This window comes from Blennius ocellaris, assembly GCF_963422515.1.
Source record: "Blennius ocellaris genome assembly, chromosome: 10".
NCBI classification, from domain to species: domain Eukaryota; kingdom Metazoa; phylum Chordata; class Actinopteri; order Blenniiformes; family Blenniidae; genus Blennius; species Blennius ocellaris.
In genome coordinates this window covers 7,570,950-7,597,751 of record NC_137659.1, presented here as the reverse complement: position 1 = coordinate 7,597,751, position 26,802 = coordinate 7,570,950, and the positions used below count along the sequence as shown (strand labels likewise).

The window sequence follows — 26,802 nt, the reverse complement described above, 5'->3', positions numbered from 1 at the left end:
TAATGAACATTAGCTTACCTTATAAAGAGCTGACTGCTTCATGCTGTAATTGGTTTATAAATCTATTTCACTGAACAACAGGTGTTGTGTTGAGTTGCATATGGCTGCAGACAGACTTTATTATCCTCTGATTAATTAAAACAGAACAAAGGAATTGTGTGAGACAACCATGTGACATTGAAATAATTAAATTCCATGTGTGAATCAATCATTACACTGACCAGTGACACTGTTATTTAATTGTTCGTTTGTTTTGTTTGAATAACTCCACTCCTTTTTAATAATAAGAATCTTGCACAACATTGGATAAAACACACTAGTATGTGTTCAATTATACATCTCTGTATTTCTTTTAAATAAAACTACTCCACGATTATAAACTGTTAATTGTGAAATTTGTAAGATTTTGTTACACTGAGAGTAAATTTATAAGTGTTAATGTTCATAGTGTATTGTTCTCTGTGCACGTGTTTAGTTTCATTACTTAAGTGGCCCAACCTGAAAACTACATCATTTTCAGAATGTTTTTGTGTGAACAAGGCCTTAGTTTGAATCAAAATGTCAATATTGCAACTTGGATAAATGAGCTTGTTGTGTTTCATTTATGCAACAATACATGTCTCTCGAATAAAATGTCGATTCAGCACAAGCAACAAACACATCAATTTACACACCAATGTTGGACACATAAGAGTCATATTAAAGAATGTGACTGTAAAGCATAGGTTCAGGAGGTGTTTGCCCTTAACATTATCACAAACCACCGTCAACACTCCTATAGAAACAGGAAGGCCTAAAAAAAGAAATCTATTACAAATCAAGGAGTCAACCCATTGAGGGAAACCATGAATACATAAATAAATCTCATTTTATCTATAGTCCATATAAAATTGCTTTTTGACATTGTGAAGGAAGTGCTGGCGAAAGGTGGAGCTGAGTGCTGTGGACAGTCGCAGTGTGGCTCTAACTGGGGCTGCCCGCCTTGTTCCACCTCAGTGGAAGATAGATGACTTCTGGGTTTTCTGGGATTTGCACCTGTTTCTCCTCCTCGTTTGCTCGGCTTTCTCCCTCTCACCCCCCCATCAGTCCCACTGCACACTGCTTGCTCTCTCATCTGCTTCCTCAGTGGCTTAATTGTTTGTTTGTTTACTTTCTAATGGAGTTGAGATTTGTTTTGGAACGAATGACAAATGCATCTTTGTACAAACAACTCAAAAGGTTTGTTTGAATTGAATGGAAGTAATTGGTAGAAAAGTTCAACTTGCATGCTTGGAAGCACTGGAAGCTTTTAAAACTAAAATTATTGATGGGGAAATGGGACACACATTTACAAGCATTAGTATGGCACCTTTGCAGCAGTTCAATGTAATTTTGCAAATAAAAAAATAAAATAAAAAAAAACAACCCCAAATAACAGTGGCATTCATTTAAAAAAAAGATTATTTCTTCTTTTTTTTTTTTATAACCATGCTTAGATGATCATATTCTTTTATGATCATCTAATCCATTGGTGTCAAACATAAGGCCTGTGGGCCAAAACCAGGCCACAAGAATCTTGAGTCCCGGGCACCAAACCACCATGAAAATTGAAAACATGTACAAGAAAATAGATTTTCTTAAAAACAAAATGCTCAAGGGACACACCACTGAGACACGATGCTGCCATGAAACCTAGCTACCTTGTTGCTAGCAGACTAGCCTCAAAGCAATGTTGTCAGGATGATTTAAAAAAAAAAAATCATTTTTTTTTACATTTCACTGCAGTTTGCACCAGAAGGTTTCATTAAAATTGGCTTTGTGTCAGTATTGTAGTCATTTTCTGTAGTCAAAAAGACATTTTCATCACATATACTCTGACACCCCTGCTCTAATCCATTACTTTTTAAAGTGTGGAAGGATAAGCCCACCTATTTAAGACTTTGAATCACATTGTGAGCCCCTGAATTTGTAGGCCTCACATTGTTTGTCCCACAAGCATATAGTACACTTTGATTTTTTTTGAATGGAGGACTTTTCCGATTATTGGTGAGAGCGGTTGAGCTTCATAGGCAATAAAAAGCACGAGCCTTCTCTGGCCACTTTGATCCCTGTACTGTCCCACACTGTCTTGTCACTGTCACACTTGTGGTTTTCAGCAAAAGTGTACATTTTAATCTTAATTTGTCTCAACTACACCTACATTAAATTAGTGTCTCAAAAAACAGATTTATTGTTGATTTTAAAGAAACCATACTGGGGGGGAAAAAAATCATCCGCTTGACTTCAGATGACAGAAATTCCCACCACAGCTTGAGACATTAACAGAACCCTTATTTTGAAGGTTTGAAAACGTCTTAGAAGAGCCTGACACATACTGTAAGCATGAACCAAATTGTAAACATATGAGAGTTAACAGAGTTCACCTTTGGTCAGTTGATGTTTGAGTGGCCACATGTGCCACACTCTAATATCTTTGACATTTCGCAGTCAGCCATCAAATGCTAATGAAATCCTTTCTGCGCGAGCGAGAATTCTTAGAGAAACTCATTACCACACATGTTACTGTTATTGAGAATGTAACATAAGATGGAAGAAATGCAATACCTGTGGTCTTTGACTGCTGTTGAACAGACATAACTAAAAGGAGAACAAATGTAGAAACAGAAGCTGGGCAAATGTCGAGACTTCGATGACTTTGATTTGATTTGAGACCTCCTGTTGTTGTGGGGTGTTCTCAGTCTGCAGCGGTCAGTATCTATCCAAGGAAGTGCAATAAATCAAAAGTAGTGAACGCAGTCTTTTGGGGTCAAGTCTCTCTGGTGTGCATGGAGGTCCCATTGTGCTTTGTGTACTGACGTTGAAGAATCACTGTGATGTCTATGTGGTTGGTGCAGCAAAATCAAAGGTCCAACACAAGCCTGTGCAGGTGGTCATAATGTCATGATGGATTTGGACCAACAACTGTATCGCTCATCCCTTTTTTTAATTATTGCTTTTGTTTTTAAAGTGCAACACCGCTAACCCCAACTGGTCTTGTAATGAATAAAACATGTCTTATCTGAAGGGCACAGCCACTGCACATCAGCGCCCTGTTATACACATGAGCGTCATTAAATGGCAGAGGACCAAATTGTTTCTCCTCACTTCTTTTGCTAATTTTTATTAACTGTACAATTTGATTCTGATGGCCTATTTGCAACTCGATTATCTAAATCTCTTTAAGGCAGCATTATAGAGAGTGCTAGAGATGTCAAGAACAATGCTTATGACCTTTAAACAATTTCCTAACTGACAAGAATCTTTTCAATTTATTTCTGTGTGTATGTGTGTATTATAAGTACCTACTATAACATCAGTTCAAGCCCTGTGTACATTTTCAAGCATGGCTCACTAAAACCTTTGTAATGTTTGCTCTTAATTCAATAAGTTCATGGTGTCTATCACTGGTTTCTGTTGTCCTTGTCATGAGGGGACAACGGGAAAACAACACCTAGAGTGTGCATGAGTGTTGCTCAGCTATAGGTAAAATAATAAAATACAAAAGAACTCCCAGTAGAGGCTTTTGGTGGAACTTGGTACCAATTCATGACAACATCATCTCCTGCTGGCCACACAGCATGTTTGAGCTGGTATTTGTTTATACTACCTGTCCAACAACATCTGCAGTCGTGTCTTAGTAACAGCAGGTGGTAACCTACATGCAAAGAGATGTTGCTTTTCTAGAAAATAAGTGCCTGATGTTGCAGTAGTGCGAAACACAACGGTGTGTGAGGATGTGTTAAACTGTGTGCACCATCTAAATATAGTCTGGGATGAAATATGCAACAAAGATCACAAAGCATCTGCGATTTCTGGGGAGACTCTTACTTTATGTCAACGCTCATTTATGCACGGGCATGCACGCTCATACACACATGCACAATTTTCCCTTTGTCTTGTATTCTTGCTAAAAAGTTTTTAAAAAATGCTGTTGTGGCTTCGTAGGCGGCTGCTGAGCTTGACTTACTGTGACTGCTGTCTGGGTCTTTAAAGATCACAACAGTGAAAGTGGGCCTCGATACCCCTGCTAACGCAACACTGCAGCCACACTCAGACCCTGACATCAACTATTACACACAGGTATTTATGGTTTATTACAATATCACGGGAAGAACAGAATAACTTGCAGAATGTTAACTTAATTCATTTCATTTTTCTTGCAAGGATTTACAGAAAGGTGATGTTGCATGGAAACTGACACAAAGCTTTTCATAATCCTCCAAACAAAGTAACAGTTTCATATGATTTTATTTTATGTTTTCATGATGAGTCAGGGCCAATACCAATTATTTTTCATCAGAATTTTGAGAAGTTGAGAAGAAATTCCATAAGCAAGAGAAGTTCTTGACAAATCTGTTAATAAATATACTAAATCATTTCATAATGTACAACAAAATGGAATTAATTACATTTAAATTAAATATTATAATCAAAATAAAATCAACCAACCAACCATTGTTGGGTCTTTCAAACTTGTGGACATAAAAAATGATGAAGCAGAAGAAACACATGCAAGGGCTGGGGTGATGAACAATTTAATGACATGAACAAGTGATATTCCAAAGCAAAATACTTCAAAGAGCAGAAATGAAGATCTAAATAAAAAGAGGTGAAAATAAAAGATGTTTAGTCATTCACAGAGTGATGTTTAACAGAGGTGCATTGCTCGTGCAGTGTGAGACAGTAAGAAGTCATGTGATGTGGGTCCCTGCAGCAGAAACTGGCTCTTGGGATGTAAATTAAAAGAAAAAAAAACACGCAAGATGCTGGGAAAGACAAGCAGGTGCCCCTGTGAGAAAGCATTTTAAATCCACCTGAGTTGGCAGTACTCCCACGTACGACAAGAGGTTGGGAACATGGACGAGTTACGGCTGTAGTGGTTTCAGAAGCATAATCTCATCAATGGGAGGAGTTTGGAGAGGTCCTGGACAGGGAATTTCAGTAATCCTTAAAAAGGATCTGGGGCATCATCTAGTGGCTCAGATGGGGTCAGAGGAGTCTTGCTCAAGCTGTGTTCAATATGCATGTACACATGCCTCCCTGATGGAGAATTCTGAGGTGTCATCATTGGTCATCGAGATTTTCATAAAATCCTCAGTATCTTATTGAACTTTGGTACAGTACCTTTGGGTTGACTGACTGGGGTGTTGGTCTAATTTTGACATTGGTGTACATTAGTGCATGTCAACCATCGGGATATAACACTTCTTATCCTCCACAAAACAGTCTATGCCAGGGTTCTCGAGGGGAGACTCTGTCTCTGCAGATTTCATCCTGACCATGAAACACTGGACCAGCTCTTCAGCCTCTCACAGAGTATCGAGAAAGCATGGGTGTTTGACACCCTGTCCACATGTCTTTTGTAGACTTGTAAAAAGCCTACAACCTTATCCCCAGAGATTTTGGAGGTGCTTAGGGAGTATGGAATACTTGGATCTCTCGTATGGGATACTGGGTCCTTTTACTTTTGGTGGTCAAACTGTGTCCCTGTACTTGGTATAAGTTGAGGCGGGTGCTTGACTCCACCAAGGTTGTACTTTGCGTCTCCTTTTGGTTGTGATCTGGACAGGCGGGTCGATGCACAACAAAGCCAGGAGGGGGGTATAATGTAAGGAGAGCTGATGGTGTCTTCTCTGCTTTTTGTGGTTGGAACCATCACATAGGGGTCTCAGGAAACACCATCTTAAAATGTCAGTGGTTTTCCTATGAAAAGGATGATATGGTAATGGAGGAGTATCTTCCCCAGGTGGAAGAGCCCCTATATGGACTAAGTGATAGCAGCCATGGATGGATGGAAATACAAGAGCAAAAATGTGTAGGAATATAGTTAAGCAACCTCATTACAGCTTCTTCTATACTTCTCTGTATGCCTATCTTGTCTCTCCAGTAATCATCTTTGTTTTTCTTTGGATATTTCTTGTGTCTTCACAGCAACCTCTTTGCTCCTCTTTGTTGCGATCTTATATCTCCACAAGTACCCTCCTCTGCTGTGAGCCCACCTTCTTATCTGCTCTTCTATTTGCTGACTTTTTGTCTCTCCAACAACCTCTGCGTTTTCGAGCAAAGACCTTGCATTACCAAAGGGAACTCTCCACAGCTAGCTCTTTGCTCTGAAGTGTGAAGTGAACACTGCTGGAGTCAAAGTGTGTAATTGCATGCATGTTGGTGTGATGGGGTAGTGTAAGGAACAGGCAATGGGAAAGATAAGGATTGGTTTTTAAATCAGCTGCAGTGCATAGTAATGCATCAAGCGCAGATATACGACAACCACTTTGTGATCTACAGTATGTTCTGCATAATGAGGGACGGTCAAAGAAAAAAAATGAAGGTCAGCTGGTGACATGGCAACATCATAAATCAAGTTGCAGCAAGATGAACTAGGAGCAGCCTATTTTTGAATGAGAGTAGAAAGTAATAATAGGAATCAAAGGGCAGTTGTAGTTGTAAGTATCTTGTTTAGTCGCAATTCATCAATTCTGATTGTGCATTTAAAAGTGAATCACCCGATACATTTTTCATAGGCAATGAAGACATTACGTTATGATGTCCAAATGTATTTCATCTGACATATTTTGGTGTTAATGGGGTGATTTGCAGACTGATCAGTCAACACTGACAGTTTTATAGTCGTCTATCAGAGCTACACCATGGCACTCAATTCTGAGTCATTCCTCTACAATGTCCATTAAGGTTTCCAGATGCTTTCACTGCAAGGGGATTGCAGGAGTGTGCAACCACACTGTGAAGAAGAAAAAGGAGCAAACATGTAAAGAGCCAAAAATAAAAGCGCACAGCCAGTTGCTAAAGTGCTTAGCTAAACTCATAAACCACCAGACAATGTATTCAAGTTCTTTCACGTCACATAAACGATACATTGGACATGTCAAGGACTACAAAACTAAACATGAAGTCCAGAGCTCTATCTGACCACCCCACACGAGCACACTCTGGCCCTTCATTGTCCGGTTCTTCCACACTTAGTAATTTTTAACTTCACGAATCCAGGGCTCCATGTTTAAAAGCCGATCGAGCCTAAAGAAACACTCCTGTTTGCTTGTGATGTCACTCGTGTTTTTACCTCATCACCTGCAACATACATGTGAACATAATGAGCTGGCACCTTAGCATGCTATATGCAGGATCTTAGCAAATCGGAATTAGTGTTGTACCTAAATATGGAATTAGTGCTACCAGCTTCAAGATATGTCCACATTCTATTAAGTCTCGGAACAGTTCTCTGAGTGCCTTGATGATAATTTCCCTTTTCATACTCTTGGTAGACAGGCCAACCTTTTTTTCCTTTGCTCTTTCCTTGGCGGTACCTTTAATTCGCCATTGGCTAATAAGGTAGTTAGAGGTAAGTGGTGCATGGAATATTGCAGGAGACACCTGTCCGTTTGACTGAGAGGTTTCACTTCAGAAAAGTCCAAGCAGCTTACGCCGACTGGCGTTTCCGCAGTACATTCATGCCCAGTCAGCACACCTCAGTAAACAAGGCAGCTCTGCAAGTATCTTCATCAGCCTCTCCAGACTGTTGTCAGGGCTGAAGTGTGTGTGTGCGTGTGTGTGTGATGTATTGAGGTTATTTTCCTTATTTACATTCAGGTTTTTTTCTCTCCTTCATTTGCATATAACAAGAACACTGCAAATGTTCTTGTTAGTCAGACTAACCCCAAAAACTTTCACCAGACTGTTGCATGAAGCTCCAGCTTCAAAAATGTTGGGTAGATGTGATTGATGTGGATAAAAACAGGATCAAATGATCTCACAACTCTCATAAAACCATATATTTTATCCACTTTAGAACATATAAATGAATAATACATAGCTGTGTAGAAGTTGGATGGATGGATGAATGGATGGATGGATGGATGGATGGATGGACTACAAAAACATTGCAGCCAGGCACAGCTCCTAAATTTACAACACAGTGGAAAATAACATATATTCACTTAAATTAAATCGAACACTGAGCTATGCCGTTATTTTCTACTACTCAAAAATGTATGTAATTGAAGTTTTTTATGCTGTATCTGTTATTTTAGATCATAATCCAGGAAAATCAGACACCTTAAACTATTACAATTCTTCACAACATCAAAATATTTTCACCAGAATGTATACATATCACAATTCATATTAAAAAAATTCTTAAACCGCTTGAGTTGTATGTGTATAGAAACAATACGAAAATGAACATTTCAATACGATTCACATCTTTATCATCATGTAGCACCTCTTCTCACAACAATATGACTGTGAATATCTTGACATGACTCTAATTTTTTAAAGGAGGAAACAATTAATTGCATTGCACAATATATCAGAAAATGATCGTCAATACAGATATCACAAGAGGCTGTTTGAGTGATGTTTCCATATACTGACTTACTTATTCCTCTTCAGTCCTGATGGAACGAGCACTCATCTGACCCCATTTCAACAAGGTGCAGTTGCAACACAAGTTTCAGTTTCTGTAATACTCCAATTTAGAGGAGCGGATCATTAGCCCATCAACCAACCACCAGCCTGGAGGGCCTGGTGATCACTCTTCATCTGTTTGGCATGGGCGGCCCTCCCAGGAGTACAATACTCCTACGGCCATAGTTCTTCAAGTCCTGGAGACACACTTCTGTCTCAAGTTCTACTAAAGACTTTACAAGTCTCTTGTAGGTATTAAATGTGTCTTGTGTGACTGGTAGGCGACTCTATAAAGTTTAGAGCTGTCTGTTCCGCCTGGGTGATTCAGGAGAGTTTATACCTGAAAGAGAGATGAAACACTAAAGTGCTGCGCTGTATTTCAGCATTTGGACCGCGAGGCAGAGAAATCAATAGTAAACTAAGAACAGACGAATCAACAGGGGATGCTCGCAGGCTCAGTCGCAACGAAAAGCATTCAACGAAAAGCGTTCAACGAAAATCCATCTGACAAGTGCCCACAGAGAGCGGCTTTCCTCCTACAGTCCACCACGAGATGTGGACAGCCACACAAACAAGGATGTTACTGCTCGAAAGATGGAGATGAGAGGATCCTATGTGATGGCACACATGAGGAAGACTCCACTGCAATATGTTAGGGGAAGTGTAATTGTGGTGCAGGCAATAGCACTCCACGCCTGAACGTTCCAGTTCACAGACATAAGCAACAGCGAAGCACCTCTCCACATTGATTTCCCTTTAAACGTTATTGTAATACTCTGTCAGGTTATGTGCATGACTGGGCTAAAGGCTCTCCAGCGAATAGATTCACTCTCACACAAACACACCCACCCACTTCACTACACAAAAAACCTCCCATGAGACCTTTTTTTTTTGCTATCATCGTGTTTCTTTTCAGGGTGCACTGATCCGTGGCCACATGGCGGGAGCACCGGAGTGTTCCTCATGACCTGCAGAGAAATGAGTGATTCGTTCAGCTAAATAAGTTGCATTTTTCAACCCATTCTTCTTCATTTCAAGCTCATTTCGCCCACCTGACATACTAACAATACTGCTACACAAAAAGAAAGCACGGTCTCCGAGACACAATCAACTCTGTGGAGACGAATCAACTGCAAATCGCATCAGATATCTACAGCTTGTGGCAGCTGCTAGTTTAAACCAGTGGTTTTCAAAGTGGGGGAAGCCTTTTTCCAGTTAGTTTTTCCTGGCTTCATATTGTTGAGAGGCAATCATGATATGGATCTAATTCATATATATATATATAGTTTTGAAGATGATTCATATATAATAAAATGTATTGTATATTGCAATTGCAAAGTGATAATTGGAAGAGTTGAAAACTATGGTATAAATGACCAAATATTTAAATTTAGGAGCATCTAAATGAGCATAGAAAAATGTGTAGCTATCACATTGCTGAAACATTACATTTGGTAACAACATTTATTTGGGGGGGTGAAAAAAGTATGAGCAGATAGAGCTTTTTATCTCATACTCTAATAATCTATGCTCTCAACTGTTGTTGTCAATCTTGTTTTAGTTCAGGGGCCGCATGCGGTCCAATATTGAGCTTCAAATTCAAATTCAAAGGTATTTTCTTTGTTGTGGGGCACATACATGATAACAATGCCAATATTCTCACAAAACCAAGCCATTACTAGTGACTCAACATTAAGCCAATTTTAATTAAACCTTTTTTGTACAAAATACAGTTAAATGTTCCACAAAAACTCTCCTCCTACAGCTGTTGCATATTTTTAACAACTCACTCTGATAGCATGGCTTTGAGGCATATGCCTTCCAGTGGAAACCTTATCGTACAGCTTGTGTTTGCTGAGTAGTGCAAAAAAGATTCTCAGTGCATCCTGAAAATATGTTAATCAATTCTTTGGTGCACTTTTCAGACTTTCACAAAGTCCCAGTTTGCTTTTAATTTTGATTGATTGATTAATTGAATAGTGCAATGTATCGTTCACATTATCACAAAGTCTTAGAAGTCTTAGAAATCTTCATAACACTAATCACCCTGTAGTTTTTATCTATCCAGTTTTCTGTTGTAGTCTCTCTTTTCTTGCATTGTTTGTGCAGATTTATTTGCTTGAATAAACCAAGACATTGGATACCTTTCGTGAAAAGAATTGGATATTGCAAGCCTCCTATGGTTAAAACAACCCGATACTTGCATTGCAACACATTGACTGAGCTGTCAGTGATGGGTGGGTCAGTCTGAAGCCTCATTCACTCATGAGATTCAGCTGAAGATAGTGAGGAGGAAATAAGTGAAATGGTGCACACATGTTGTTTTGGTCAGTTTGAGGTAATCAGACATCACTAAAATTGGATTTTATTTTTACTGCTTGTTCTCCACTGAAAGTGATGTAATTTGCAGCAGTCGTGGCCTTAAAAGGACATTTAAGGACTCGTAACATCTGCTACTCTACCCAAAGCTATGAAATCCTCTGAGGTTTTTCCGCTGTGTTGATCTTGGTATTACATAAATGCAATACTATTATTATGTACTGACCCTTATACATCATGGACAAAGTGTGTGGTTTACCCTTAAATGATTGCACGTTATTTGTCATCATAAATACTTCTTAACACTTGGTGTTCTCCTTGTCTTAATCCATTAGGGTGTCAATGAAAGCTTTCTGACACTGGGTCGTCCCCACCTGGCATTAACATGTGTTTACGGTGAGCAGATCACATGTGGCGAGTCCTGATGCAGACTGTCTACACTTGTCCGTATCTTGCATTTTGGGCAAACCACTTAAGTTTGACACAGTAACTTCCTCAGAATGGCGATAAGACTCATCCAGCGTGTGCTGGATGGTATCCTCTGCCCAGGCCGCTGCTGTGTCGGTGCCAAGGCCTCTGCAGACCCCTGGGCACAGGCATCCATGTTCTTTTCGATAGTTTCTTTAGAAAGTTAAAAAGACTATTTAACCGGTGCGTTCTTGAAAACATGGCACACACTGAAGATATTTACATAGGATGCATTTTCCTGCAGTGCATGTTAATGGCTTATATGAACAGGCCCACTGTGTCCAACATTCTCATACGCAACCACGTTTTTAATACAGCAGAAATCAAATATAGAAACGTAGCATTAATTGGAGCTGTTGCTGGTGCAGGTAGAACCTGCTCATGGGACATGGATTACCAGAATTGAAAGAGTGAACAATACTTCTTTTTTAATTACATTGAAGTTCTGTGAGATGTGGGCCCTCAGAGTCACAACTTGTCAGTGGAATGAGAATCCTATTCAATACAGTGCCCCCTCAGTCTGCTGAAAGTTGCACAAATGATGAGGTCTGTAAGGGGAAATTCATCAACTCCTGCACGTGCATCAGCTGTCACTCTAATCCACTAAGGCTGCCAACTTCCCCGGCTAAAGCCTTTTTCTAATTAGAGTCCTGCGATCTGATTTGGGATTGTTGCTGTTTTGGCCTGATGAGTCGGTGACAGTGATGGCAGCCGCTCAGACCCAGCAAGTGCTTCGCAACACCTCCAGATGTCCAGCATACATTAGAGTGGTGTCAAAAGAACGAGCGTTGCGTAGAATACTTCCTGGAGTGGCTGCATAATGAGATCACATGAACGGCTTTCTTGCTTCAGTCAAGCTGGTGGGATCTAATGAAGTTATAGACCTCTGTTAGAATTTTCTATTCTATAGGAAGTTTTAATCTTAAACATTCATCTATTATTGATCTCTCTATTATCGTCCATCGGTTCATCCTTCTACCCATTTTTTTCTCGACTTTATTGAATTTTTGATCAAGTTAACGAGGGGAAAATAACAGTGTATTAGTCACAGAACAAGGGGATTCAGGCCTCATCAGCATGACAATTTTAGAAAAGTTTGGCATTTACATAGCAACGCTTTGAAAATGAGGTCTGTTTATACAGGAATGGTAGTAATGCAACACAAAAAATGGATGTTGGCATGTCAGGCCATGAATTGGTGCTGTTGTTTGTTTTTTCCATTTTAACATGAAAATGAGTATCAAATACATTTTAAATAATACTATAAAGTTATCTGTCTTGTGATTTATGTAGAAAGAAAAAGCACCAGATGAACAAACACATGCCCGGACGAACATGAAGGCTTCACAGAAAAAGAAACAACTGAATCAATATATATGGACAGAATTTCAAGAAGCATAATGGAATGAGCAAAATTTTAAATTGTGCTTTAGGATTTGAAAGGCTTTATAAATGTGTTCTTTTTTCTTTTTTAATACAATTAAAAACATTGCAGCAATAGTACAAAGACAAGGCTCAACCACTTCCAAACCTATCTGACAACAGGTGCTACTAAACAGATGTGTTTGGAGTTCAAACACTTCAAAGATCAAGATGAGATATAAATATCACCAAAATTTGATCTCAAAGTTGTGAGCTGATGGAATCCTATAATATACTGGGCAACCATGGGGAAAAAAAGTTTTTAAACCTTCAACGTTTGGCCTACTTGGGTCTATATTTCTATATTTGTACTGTGTAGTTTGAAGAACTGATGCATCACATATGAAAAGAACTTTTCAAACAGGCATCAAATTCAATCTTAGCTCAATACTACGACTAACTGCTATAGGTTTTTTTTTTTTAACAAAACAGCGGCTTCAAATGTTTGCTCTTCTTTTATATTTTGATTATATTGACATTGTACAAAACTTTTCAGCCATTCTGAAAAATTCTAAGACAAATTTAATGAACATCTGCGTGTTCTCTCTATGATTTCTTTCAGGTATTTGTGGTGAGAATCAAAACAAAAGAAGTCCTGATTCCTTTACAAGCAAGCTGATCTGACGGAACTGATGACAACCAAAGACAATTCACTTTCAATCTCTTTGAGGAAATCAAGAAGTCTCCGATACTGAAGATGACGATTTTCAGCAACTCCTGTCCTGCAGTGTAATAGCAGATTACGTTTGGAATCACGTTGGAATACTACCACAGAGTTTGATGCTGACTGGAAGAGCAGATCCGGCTTTGGATGTATGTTTTTTTCCACCCTGGAAATATACTACTTTTGAACTTTTTCACAATTTTTTTTTTCTTTTAAAAAAAACCACGTATTTAACTTATTTCACGGCACTCCCTGATGATCACAAGGAAATATGTCACGATATTTGTGGTGGGCTCCTGTTTGCTATGGGACTACAGCTTCCAAATCTCACCGCAGACGAACAGCGAGACGGTGACGTCGTCCAGGGCAGCGACGGGAAGCCAGAGAATGAGGCAGTTTTTGGTTAGAGCAACGTCATCAGAGGGCGGGACGAGGCTAATGAGACATGGAAGGTCAAGAGTTCAGCGGATCAAAAGAGGCTGGGTGTGGAACCAGTTTTTCGTCCTGGAGGAGTATATGGGGTCTGAACCACAGTATGTTGGGAAGGTAAAGTAAATTTGAATTATTTTGCGATAACAATGTTTCAGTCTTATCAGTGGGGTTGTGGTCCCAGGAGATGTGGATATACTTCTGATTTTTACCTTCTTTTAAAGCAGCCAGAACGCCTTTTTTTTTTTTTAAAGAACCGGTGGCATGAAAGACAACTATTTAGCGGAAGTCCGTACATAGTCACATCATTTCGTATAATTTACCAGTTAATGATATTCACTCGTGAGCCCTCATGCTGCACAGTCCACCAATTAAATCAGTAACTGCAAAAAGCACGAGCCAATGAGAGGTAGAGGAGGGTGTGCCATTACTTCATCACCCAATCTATACTGCGAAGTGGTGCATCAGTACTGAGTCAAATAAAGGCCCTGTTTACATGACATTTTCAGTTGAAAATAGACGAGTAGATAAGCAATAACAACAATGGCGGCCTCCAGAGTGTCATGACTCACAGTCCATAGGCTCCTGTGACTTGGTAGTTTTATAGTTGAGTCACTGTGATAGAAATCCCACTTCGTGTAATGGCCATATACATTGTTAATGTTTATAGTGCATAATTTTCTGCACAAATGTGTGTGCGTGTAGTTTCATTACAAAAACTACCAACAGCGCCAACTCATGCCCTGGCATGCCAACTACATCATTTTCAAAGTTTCTGTTGCTTCCATGGTAACAGACAAGCTTTTCCCTTGAAACAATGTTAGTTAAATGGGTACAAAGTTGCCCTTTCCATCAAGTCTTGTCAAACCAAGTTTTACAATGAGAAGATATTCTGTTGTCCTTCATTGACTTGAGTTTGTCGTTGTCAAACAAATAAGAAACAACCAATTCAGAATATGAAAGTTGGCACAATGTGCCCCATCTTCACAGCAATAAACATGAAAAAAAAAACTGAAATATGAAATGATCTTCACTGAGATGGCTCTGATAAAAACAATCGAAACACGGAGTGAAGTGGTGAAGTCTCCAGTTTGTCTCCTTGATGAAAATAATGATCAGAACCTTTGACACACTGGGAGCTGCTCTGCAGTCTGTGAATGAGAAGTCAAATAAACTTGGCAGAGCCAATTAAAGCTGTACTTGGTGCTAGATTGAGGTCAGATATTGGACTTAGGTCAGCCTATAGCTCAAGAACTAGCAGGGCCATGTTTTCAACTCATTCGACAACCTTCAACACTCAATGAGCCATTTGGACTCGGTTCCCACTGAACAGAACACACTGGGACCCATTTTACAAAATCTGACAATGTTTGCGTTGTTCATGATCACATCTTGTGGAGATGTTACTGTTATTGTGCTCAGAACCATTTCCTCAGCTTGCTTCTGTGACTTTTATTGACAGACTTTATGAACATCTTTTTAGGATTTTAAATCTTATCTGAATGTTTTTTTTTGTTGCTCTACTTCATTCCATAGCTGTGACTTTGTGATACACTTCCTAAATTGTGTTTTTCTTGGTTCTCTTTGTGTTTTTATCCAATCATTTCATGGAGGAACAAGCACACACATTATCCAGCGGATTGCTCTCATGTAAACAGGCCGTAATGAATGCAAAACAATTTGTGCATGCCACTCATGGTATTGTTGCTACTCGATCACCCACAACACATATGCACACTGAAAGCACAATATATTAGTGTGGAAAATGCCATTTGGCAGGCTTTACAAAGGCTCCACTTTTGCCCACCATAATTAAACCATTCTAAATTAATGTTTTAGCTAGACTCAACCCCACTTTCACAAGTTTTATCTTCAGTGACCTCAATGTTGGCTTGGCAGTGGTTTCCGAGGGTTCGGGGTCAAACTAAGAACTGAGTTCTGACACCTCCCGCTCCGCTTTGTAGTCTCAGTCTCCTCTCTACAGAGTCTGTCTCCAGGATCGATGGCTGGGCTGCTTCGTAATTGAAGACAACATCCAAGAAGAGGGAGCAAGGCAGGGGAGCTGATAAAATAACAAGTGAAATTACTTCACTTTCAGCAAAAGGCTTAGGAGAACCCCAGATGCCCACAATGACCCTTAACCTTCAGTGTGCGTGGCCATTCTACGTGCATGGCCACTCTACTAGATCATATCTGAAGCTAGAAGAGTGAAGATGATCCTCTTTATTGTCTGTAATTACATCTTCTCTTAAAACTCCTCCTGTCAAACACCAAAGTTCATTTTGGTCCGCTTTTAAACAAAACCTGCAACTGCTCATGCAGCTGATAAAAAAAAAAGCACATTCACACTCCTGATAAAAAAAGTAATGGCCTCGCTGAATACTGAATATTGCTCTCATCTGTTTGGTTTGACAGCAGGGTTATGGACAAGAAGACAGGAGTAATGTGATGTGGCTGGTGAATAGACATACCAGACAGGGTTATTGACTAGAAGTTATGCTATCCTGTTATGAGTGATTGATGAATACAATGAACACTTCATCCATTTCTAAGCACTGCTGTTTGCTTGCTTCTGATGTATCAAATAGCTCGAGCCGGTTTTAAGAAAATTTAGGTAATCAAATGAGTGTTTTTAAAGGCTCTGGTGAAGAAAATGTCCTCGCACTTCATCAGTTATCGTTGGCCACATTTACACGACAGAAACGTTTTTTCCACAAGATCTACCAAGTACCAGGAGCCTGGGAGTCATGACACTCTGTGGGCTGCTATTGTCATTATTGTTCATCTATTCATGCATGTGTAGAACTACTACAGCCGTGGTGCACAAGCAAAATAGTTTTAGAATCGTTTTTTTTTTTTTTTTTTAAACATCCACCTTGCAAAAGTTGTATTTTCAGTAGCTTCGAGCACCATTGTCATGTAAAATGACCCTCAAAATGTGAAGAAAGTGATCCATTTTCATGTGCAAACATCTTGTAAATGCAAAGTAAAAGTTTTAGGGTATTAGCATGTGTAAAACAACTATTATTGTCCTTATTTTATCCCGAAAAAATGATGCAGTTGATGTAAATATACAAGAAAAAACAGGATTGTGACACACTGTCGGAGTTTATAACAAACAAGGACAGTCAGTAGCTATTCAAAGTAGCATCTGTATGCCTGAACCATATATATATTTCAGCACTCATTTGAGAATTTAACACAATTACTGCTGTGTCAATCAAAATCAAGGATTTGTATGGCTGTCAGTCTCAACCTGGAACACTGGTATGACTTATTGTGTGACTTAGGTTTAGGTTTTCCTGGAGGACGATGGAATTATAATTGTGCCACAATCCTGAGTGTGCAGTTTGAAATGTTGAGCACAGAAAAAACGTAATCTGAGTAAACAAAAAATCTATTCCTCCTGGCCTGACTGCCACAAATGCGCAAAAAACCCCCCAACTCTAAACGCCAATCAAAGACTCGCACAGAGTCATTCTGATTAGCATATTCTATCCAATCATGTTGCAATTTCGGCCACGTCTTGGAAGTGCTGTGAAAGACAGAAACCTAAATTAAATGTTAAATGTCAATGATTTTATTATTGAATTGAATAAAATAAGGGACGCATCAAAAATGTGTTGTAATCCGGTATAAACGGCAAAGTATTTGTTTGAATTATGGTTCAATATGCTGTTAACATTAACAATGCTGACATTTATATGGACAGATGAGGAAGTTGAACTGCTATTACGGGGACTCTCCAACCATAAACCATCGTTTCCACTGTGCAGTATGTGACCGTATGGCACTGTACAGTAAGGCACGGAGACCCAAATCTGTTGTGCAATCCCACCGCAGAGAGTACTGTTAAGATGTAGGCGGAGTCGTGAGCAAGGTGTAATGACACAATGTATGTGACCTCATTACACAACAGTAAACGAGGGACCAACATGGAGCACATTTGTTGCAGCACCGCTCAAGTGCCCTTCCGAGCAAAGCCGTGAGCCTCCATTCTCTGTGACAGCTTGGAAAACTTTCTCATTCTGAACAGCAGCATCCAGCTCCCACTGAACCGCCTCCTCTCACAGAGAAGAGCGTCTGCAACTCATGAGAAGACCAGGGTGCTGTGTAGTGCGCTGACACTTCAATAAACTGCATTTATTGACCAGTGTGTGCAAAGCAACAACGGGAGGGCTTAAATATTTAAATATTGTGAGCTTGTCGCCAATGACATTGGTTGGTTAAAGTGTTCCTTTATCCCAGAAAATATCCAGACATTGCACACATTAACTCTACTTCTTCTGACTTTGTGCTCTTGTTGGCTTCTCCAATAAGAAGGTAGCTGGCTGCACACCTTTAAACACAAACGATTTCTTGGCTCACGAATCCATAAACAATTCCCTGCTGCACTCTCACCATCAGCAGTCTGTTAGCGACCGCCAGGCACAGCATAATAATCCAGTCTGTAATCAGCTCTTTATAGCCAAGGTCCTGTCTAGAGACACACAAAATGTTGACTGGGTCGTCTTCAGTTGTGATGGGGCAATGTTTTAAGATATACTTAGAAGTAAATGGCTCTGATTTAATGTTTTCCAAACTACTGAAATGTTAGAAAAATATGTAGTATTTTTCTGGATAGTTCCTCCTTTACATTTTAATATCACTGTTCGAAGGCCAAGCAACTGACTTCTTATTGTCAGGAAAATTGTCGATGTGGTCAAAAACACATTTTTAATTGAAGCACCTGCAGGCTGTTTGATAGACATCATTCTATTTATTGACATTTCTGCTAAGTAGTAGTTGCTGATGAAGACAGTGCTCATATGTTTTCAAGTTCTGCAGCAGCCAGAAAGCAAACATTGAAACTCGGGTTACAGAGTCACACTGAACGTGTTTGGCTCCGCTGGTGAGTAGCCAGAGAGGACTTGTGCCTGAGGACGCCTGATTAATCTGCTGTTGGTGCTAATAGTATGGTCACAGCTTGATTATCACCGGAGGAGGCAGCCAGTGGGGAACCAAATGACCCCATGCCATGAGGAGTCGCAGCCGGAGCTTTTAGTGCCCAAAGCCTCAAGTTGGATCTGTGAGGGCAAGTCTTAAAGGCTTAAAGCAGGGCGTCAGTGCTGCGTGGCTCAAAAGAGCTCCAATACACATCTTATCAATTACCAATTAACCCTAAGAGGCAAGGGGGGCACACAAATGAAGGACATGTTTGGTTGCTAGTGTGTACTGTCTGCTTGTCGTAAATCCCCCAATCCTCCGAACCATTCAAGTGCAAGAATGTCTTACGTTGTAGAGTGTACATAATCAAGTTTGTTCTATCAGTGCCTCATTTCTCCGGGTGCAATATATTGTTTTGGATTTTGTCATCACTGGTACGTCATAAGATTATGACCAAATACCTCATACTGTTTGGTTTGTTATTTACTTAACAAACTAAGATTTATTGGATCACTGGTAGAGTGGTCATCTCCCAATCGGAAGGTTATAGATTCAATTTCCATCTCCACATGTCTACATGTCGAAGTGTCCTGCGGCAAGATACTGAACCCCAAATTGCTCCCATTGATATAGCGCCTTGCATGACTTTGCACAGCCTCCATTTTTGTGTGTGAATGGGTGAATGTGATGAACGATGTAAAGCGCTATGGGACTGCTCACACATTTAAAAAGCACCATATATAAGCACTTTATTGGTTGTGTGTTATACGACATCCGGCCTCATAATAAATATGAGCGTACCAACTAGCAAAGAATAGCATCTGAACTATTGAGAAGGAAGTAGAGGGGCACATGCTCAGGAAACCCCAAGACTATATGACAAGACTGTCTAGAAGACTACAAGACTGTATCTGTGAATCCACAAGGGGCAAGAGAAAATGGGGCCACACCAAACTGAACTGGAAATGATCAGTGGAACGGGAATTACGTCAAAACTGGGTCAGACTGGCCAGATTAGCTCAAAATTGTTCAGAGTGGGGTGTTTCTGTGGAATTCCTATCGTCTTTTTCGGGGTGATGAGGTTAACTCACATTCTGACACCTGTCAGACCCAGCATTTGCCCTCTCAAGCAGTTTGAGGTGCAGTTGCTCATCTGTTGGATCAGACAGTATGAGCCGGCTGTCACTCCCCACCCGCATCAGTGAAACTTGGCCATGCATGACTCTGTGCCTGGTTCTTCACTTTTCCTCCTGTGGCCCAATTTTGATAGATGTTGACCATTGCAGACGTGAAACAGCCCACAAAAACTCACTTGAAAAGTTATGATTGCTCATTTTTCCTTTTTTGGATACATGAACATTGAGGACTGAAGTACCTAATATGTCACCAACTAACAGACACCATGATGAAGAGATAATATAGTTTATTATTATTATTATTTGAGTCTGACCAGTGTATGTGGTTTAAAGTGACCTAGTGAAACCTAAGTTCTTATCACAATGGGCTACAATAGATATTTGTAATTACAAAGGTTCTTCTGAAATATCTGGAAAACATTTGCAGAGGTTTCGAAATTTTTGTTTCATCAATTTTAAGTTTCAGGAACTTACAGCACTCTTCGAATTTCAGTTGTCAAATGTTGTGCAAATCTGAAATGTGTATTATTTGAGTGTCATGTGTGGGTTTGGGGTGTCTTAATGCAATCAAAGAGTTTGTGTGACATTGTTGCAACATTCTCTACACAAACCAGTTTTTCGGTGGAATTCCAGGTGAAAAATATTGGGAAATTGTGTATTTTCCTCACATTTTTGTGTTTCCAGATGGTCACAGTGTGGCGCTCTTCTGTGAAAAGATGTAGAATGCAAGAAAACCCCACAACAATACAAAAACAAAATATAATCAGGTAAAACTATAATATATATGAAGCACAAACAGGTCAAAATCAATGCGCCTCTGGAATGCACACGGTGTAAAATACAGCAAGTGTGGGAAAGTGATCATCTGCCCATACAAATGTCTGTGTACTGACCATTATTAAGTTTTAATTTGTTTTCTGCTTGCATGTACGTGTCAACTTGTGGCCTGACTAACTACATTGTTGTCAATGTTTCTGTCATTTCCGTGTAACGGACATTATTTTCGAAATGCTAACATGTAAATGAAATCACAAAATCTTTTCACTCGAATCATCATTGCCGTGTAAATGGGGACTAAGAGTCTGGGCAATCTTGACCTGTCACCGACTGACAGCATCTGAGGCATTATAAATTTTTTTGTAATGCAGGTCTACACTTATTTGTCAGAGGGTGTTCTTTACCTTGTTTCTGTACTGGTGTGGATTAATGTCAGGGTCATTTAACAGAGTCACTCCATTGCCTTTCCTATCATAAACACAACATCTGCTCTTCAGCCAGTGCCTCCCCATGGATTGATCTGTTGCTGGAAATATAGAGCGTGCTCCAAGGGGAGAAAGCTTTGAAGGTGAAGGAGTGAAGAAGACTGTTAGGTTCTGCATAAGTGGTGGAACTCACCAAGTCGCTCTTCCACTGCATGAACACCTCTGCGGGAAGCGCTACTTTACCCAGCACAGCACGGACACACACACCGTGGAAAAGACATCTGCCTGCTGACACTCAGCTGAGCTCAGGTCGAGGTTGGATTTCTCTCGGCCCCGGTCATCCGTGACAAATATGGCCATATTTTCCAGAGTGCAAAGCTTGCAAAACAGTGTGTGTATGAGTGTGTACAACTGCTTTGTCCCTATTGTGGAGTCTTTACTTTCTGAAGTCATTGTAGCTGAAACGATTTGGGATTAGTTCTGCAATCTGAGGAGAAGTGTGCTGAATGTGACTTCTTCTGTGTTGCTCGTTCTTTTTTTTTGGGGGGGGGGGGTCATTGTGAGGCAACACAAAATACAAACAGCAGTTGTCAAATATTGAAATGCTGCTAGTGAAAAATTCATGTTGTATAAAGCTGTAAATATGAACTAACCCACAGGTGTGTGCAATTGGAGGCATGGGAATGTTTTGTAACATCCAATACCTCCAAAATAGGTCCAGTGTAGAAATTGTTAAAAAAAAATAAATAAAGATAAAAATATGGGCATGACATGAACAAATGAAATAACTATTGAATTGAAAATCTTCCAAAAGTAACATCAAATCAAATGATGTGGTCTGAAGGCAGCCTATTTTAGCAGCTGGATGTTTTACTTTTGGAGCGATTCTGTTATATGTGTAGAATGTGTACTGCTGGGGGAAAAAAGGCTAGATATTTCCATGTTATTGTACATTATTATTACATTAGTGAATAGAAAGTTTGCCAGCAGGGTGCTTTTGTATTTTATCTTGTATTGTCAGGAAGGATGGTTGTAAAACATCAATGATGACAATGACAAAGAAACAATTTTCACGAGGGATGCACTGATACTGATACCAGCATTGGGTATTGGGTCCAGTATTGCACAAAGAACTTGCAAAAGATCAGCGTTACAACCCAGCGAGCACTACGTGAGTACAACATCAGCAACTTAATCACCAGTGACATTCAGACCATCAGAGTTAGCCCAATATTGCTCAATAGTTTAACTGCTCAGTGCATCCAGGACAACTTTACTCTGAGCCATGCCACATGCTACATGCTAAACAGTTTCAGAGCTTATACACGAGTGACTCTACATGCTAATTGTATGGCTAACAGCGATCTGGGTCTGCATTCATCTCTAATTTAAGCCCTTTTTCAAATTGAAAATGGTATAGAAACAACACATTAATTGTTAAGTCCCAGAAACGTTTGTACTTTCTCCGGCTCAGCGCAAACAGCGTTTTGTTGCTATCACCATTTTTTCTTTGCATCGCCGGGTTTTTCATTATGTTTGGAAATATAGTGAGGTATAGCTGTATCACAGCAATTTTTATTTCTTTTTGTAATCCACACCTTCGGCAGCCTTTATTATTGCAGCCGTCTCTGCTCTCTTGGAAACGATCACAGGCATCCAAATGGAAACCTTTTTTCAAATGAACTGAGAGTACTCTGTCGATACTTCATATTCTCTCTTTGAATTAAAATGCAACACAAGTTTATTTAAAAAAGAATCATTTTACCATATGAATCATAAAAATAGAGGTGTCAAAATATTTGGATATCCCATGAAAATGTTTTGGGGGGATTGAAGAAATTCCATAATCATCAGTTAAAGTGACTTCAACACTTGATTGTATAATAAGGCTACAAAGTGGAAAAAGAATTACAGCTACATCTGTTCAGGCAAATGGAGTTAAACTGGCTTTGGTTCTTTATCTCCTTCAGTGTGACTGATGTGACCACAGTAATTGCTCTCCGGTGTGAACTCCGAGATCAGCGGTGCTCACACAGAGTATTGAGCTGTGAGTCAACTTTTTGGCTGCCCTCCAATGCGAGACAGGCACAGGAATCGCAGGTAAATAAATCCCAGGTGTGCTCGCAGAAGATGCCATGAGTAAAACCCAAGCAGTCGTGTCGCCATTGTAACAATCAGCGACTCCTCCCTGTAGCCTCACCGCTTTGTCGTGAATTTTATGGTGCCGAAAACAGTTGTTGAGGTGCTTTAAGGCCCCATTTACAAGTGAAAATGAAAAACTTTCATTGCATTTTGGATGTCTGTTCAGATGACACCGACACTTGGAACTGCTGAAAACACAACTTTTTGAAAATTGCTTCCAAGGTGGAACTTTTTCGAAATGGTCAGACGCAACGCTGCTGGTGGGCATTCGCACCACGGCCTTAGTAAATAGTTCTTCTGTACATGTGCAAGTAGTTAAACAATAACAACAATGTCCACAGTGTTGTGTGGATTTGCTGCAATCTGACTTGAATCATCAGTCAAAATCAGCAGATGTAGTGTTTAACTTGGAAATGAAGAGCCTCACCACTACGACAGTTGGGAGTACCTCTCAGCGTGTTATTAAGTTAGAGGAACCTTAAAGGAACTGCAGGTTGAATATGAACACGCTAACAAGATTAGTGGTTAGCGCTCTCATGTGTCACGGGGATAAAATTCCGAGTTCAAGTCCGGCCAGTTTGGAATCAACACAGCCCTCCTGCACACATGCAAGCCCGTGTTTTTCTTTCCTCATTCATTCTTGTTTGATGAAGCTGTATAGAAGATGGATGAAGAGATGGATGACCTTTGGAGGGGTTGCTGCATGGTGGAGACACCAGCTGTCGTTATGTTTGCAGCTTCATTTCATTTTGGTTTGTCAGGGTCACCTCCTCTGTGCACATAACCCTCGCTTATATGTATTCCGTTTTTGGTTTCAAGGTATGGTGTGAGTCCTTAATCTGTTGTATGAGTTATATTCTTCCTATTCATATTTGTTAAAATGTTCACAGCTGGATAGAGGATAGAAATTATGTTCTTTTGTGTTTTTTGTATATATCTGAAGAAAACCATCTGGGCATAAATCCACTTCATGACGACAAGACCAACGCTCCCAAAATGGCGCTAAGCCTCTCTGTATAAGGGTGCTTGGGTTGACTGAAAATGGCGTTTATGCTGTTTCCATGAAAAACAGACATCATTTTTGATATGCCACCATGTAAACACAAAACCTTTCTAAACGAAAATGCAAAAAGATGTTTTCATTTGAAGCATTGTTGTGTAAACAGGGTCTAATTCTCTGTCCCGCTAACAGCTGACTTTCAGAATCAGTCAAAGCTTTTGTCTCAACAGTTACTACAACAGTTATTTCATTAAATGTTTTTGTAATTGATAAATGCCTAATTAATCCTGAACTATCTCAAGCTAAATATGTCCGCCTTGACAAAACATTTGAAATTGTCATGTAAACGAGGCCGAAGTTAAAGTTTGGTGTAATTTTGTTCTTTTGTATTTTTTCACAAAGATGGCCTGGTTTAAAACTTGCTTTTGTTTCCTGTTTAACGCCATTTTTTTGATAAGTTTAACAAGTCAACCCTTTGATTGCAGCTTAATGCACGTTTGTTACTCTTGTCATCTCTCACGTTAATCTGCAATTAAGATTGTCTTTCAACGTCTAATGGATGCATTTAAATAATTCACTCTCTGAAGTAGCATCCCTATTTAAGCTCGGTGACATTCCTATGAGTCATGATCTAACCAATGAAAGCTTCAGTTATGCTTCAGTGCATGTTGTGGCTCTCAAATCCTTTTGAGGTGTGGATATATGACATTATTGTCCTCATTATATATGTCTGCCCAACCTTTGCTGTGGTACTTCCACCCGTCACTGAAGAGCAATGCTCCCAAGATAATATGGTCACCAAAAGATACTCATAAATAGAAAACAAACAAGATTTCCCTCCCTTGCCCGCCCTTTTTAGGACACCCATTCCGACAACGATGGGTGCGCCTAAGATGTGTGATACAGTTAAAGATGAATGGAGACCTTTTTTTCGTCACTGCAATAAAGAGAAACCTCAGTAATGAAACCAACCCGGAGACTCTGCATGTCATTATGGTTATGAATGGCTCGTGAAAAGAAGACAAGTCTGAGTAATTAACGTCTGAGATAGAGTGATGTAAGTAGGTGTAATGATGAGACTGGTGAGAGAGAAGCTTAATTAGCTGCTAAAGCTGCTGTCAGTGTTGATATTATCATTTATTAATGCAATGATCCTCAATCAGTCAAAATGATGTTCCGATCATCTGCATGTTCAAAGAGCTGGTATTTGGAGGGCTTTGTTTTTACACATCTTTAATAAGGGATTACATCCTTTTTTTTTTGTCTCCTGCTGCTCATTTTGCATCCCAATGAAATGCCTGTGCAGTCATTTTACACTTCTTTCATCACCTTCTGGTCATTTGTGGCCATCTCTTCTTCTTGTCGAGCTCATTTTGGATCCATTTTTTTACGTTTCTTCATCACATTGCTTATATATCAGTCTCTTATGGTAATCAAAGTTGTATACATTCTTCTTTGGGATTTATGTCGACTTGACGAGGCTGTTGTTTTATCTCCTCTTGTTCACTTTGTGTTTTCTGATCACTTTTTTTTTGTGGTGTGGTATTTTTTCATTTCTTGTCTGCTAGTGCTCATTCTGCATCCCTTTGTTGTTGTAGTTTGGCATCATTTCATGCTTGTCGGATGTGTTATGTTGTTTTCTATATCTTCTGGTGAATTTACATCCTTCTTTGTAACAATTTCCGGTCATGTAGTTCTCATTTTGCTTCCCCTTTTTAGTACTTACAAGCATTTGATCTTTTTTCGTTGTTTGTTGTCATTTTAGATATGTTTGTTGATATTTAAGTATCTCTGCTTCCTCTTTTTCACCTTCTGCTCACTTTGCATCCCTTCATTTGCTTTTCATTGTGTATGTTTTGTTGTGTATGTTACTGGATGCGTCACATTGTTGTTGTTGTTTTTCTTTGCTTGATTGGATTTTAGCCATGTTTTTCAGTTCAGTTTGAATCCTTGATGTTGGTTTGACATTTCTATAACAATCATAGTTAATTTTATTTTTTATAAGTGTGTGTATTTTGCATGCCATTACAGATGTCTATTTTGTATTACTTTGTTTCTATATGGAGTTTGCATGAGGTTCGATGGGACATGTCATGAGGTTCATGTCAGTTTCTCTCTTTGCTCTGAAATGATCTATGAGGAAAATAGAGTCACTCGAGGTTAGACAAGACTCATATTATCCACTTGAGTACAAATACAGATAGTAAGATTACTTCTGTAAAGAAGGAAGTCCTGCATCAACCGAGTTACTCAAAATCTAGACTGCTTTTACGGAACCTCAAACCCTTTTTGGGGGAATTGGTTGTATATGAACACACACATTTGCAGACCTGCATGTAATGTACAGTAACCTATGTTTGTAAAACTCTGATTCCATGATGTATCCAACTATTTAAACATAATTAACAACACTTAATAATGGTAACTCCCGAGTCTTTGTTGCTTTTTTTTGTCATTCATAGGTAATGCTGTATGTTCATTTCACATCTTTTTCATATTTCCCTTGTACTTGTTAGGTATTTTATATTTGTATGATATTTTTACATATTTTATCTTGGGATAGTATTCAAGCAATCTTGTTTTAGGTTTCTTTCTTTTTCTACTTCATTCTGAATGTATGTTTTGCCTTCCCACTTAACATTTAACCCATAGAAT

At 39.4% G+C, this 26,802-nt stretch overlaps 1 protein-coding gene across 1 annotated transcript in view; it reads left to right on the top strand.

The window, feature by feature from the left end:
• Positions 1-13,567: 13,567 nt before the first annotated feature.
• Positions 13,568-26,802, top strand: part of LOC308135903 (cadherin-12-like) — a gene marked incomplete at both ends in the record, with an annotated part of 57,105 nt that continues 43,870 nt past the window's right edge. The window contains one exon of the mRNA XM_080504056.1: positions 13,568-13,858. Coding sequence (XP_080360182.1) covers positions 13,568-13,858 — 291 coding nt within the window. The remainder of the gene's footprint in view (positions 13,859-26,802) is intronic.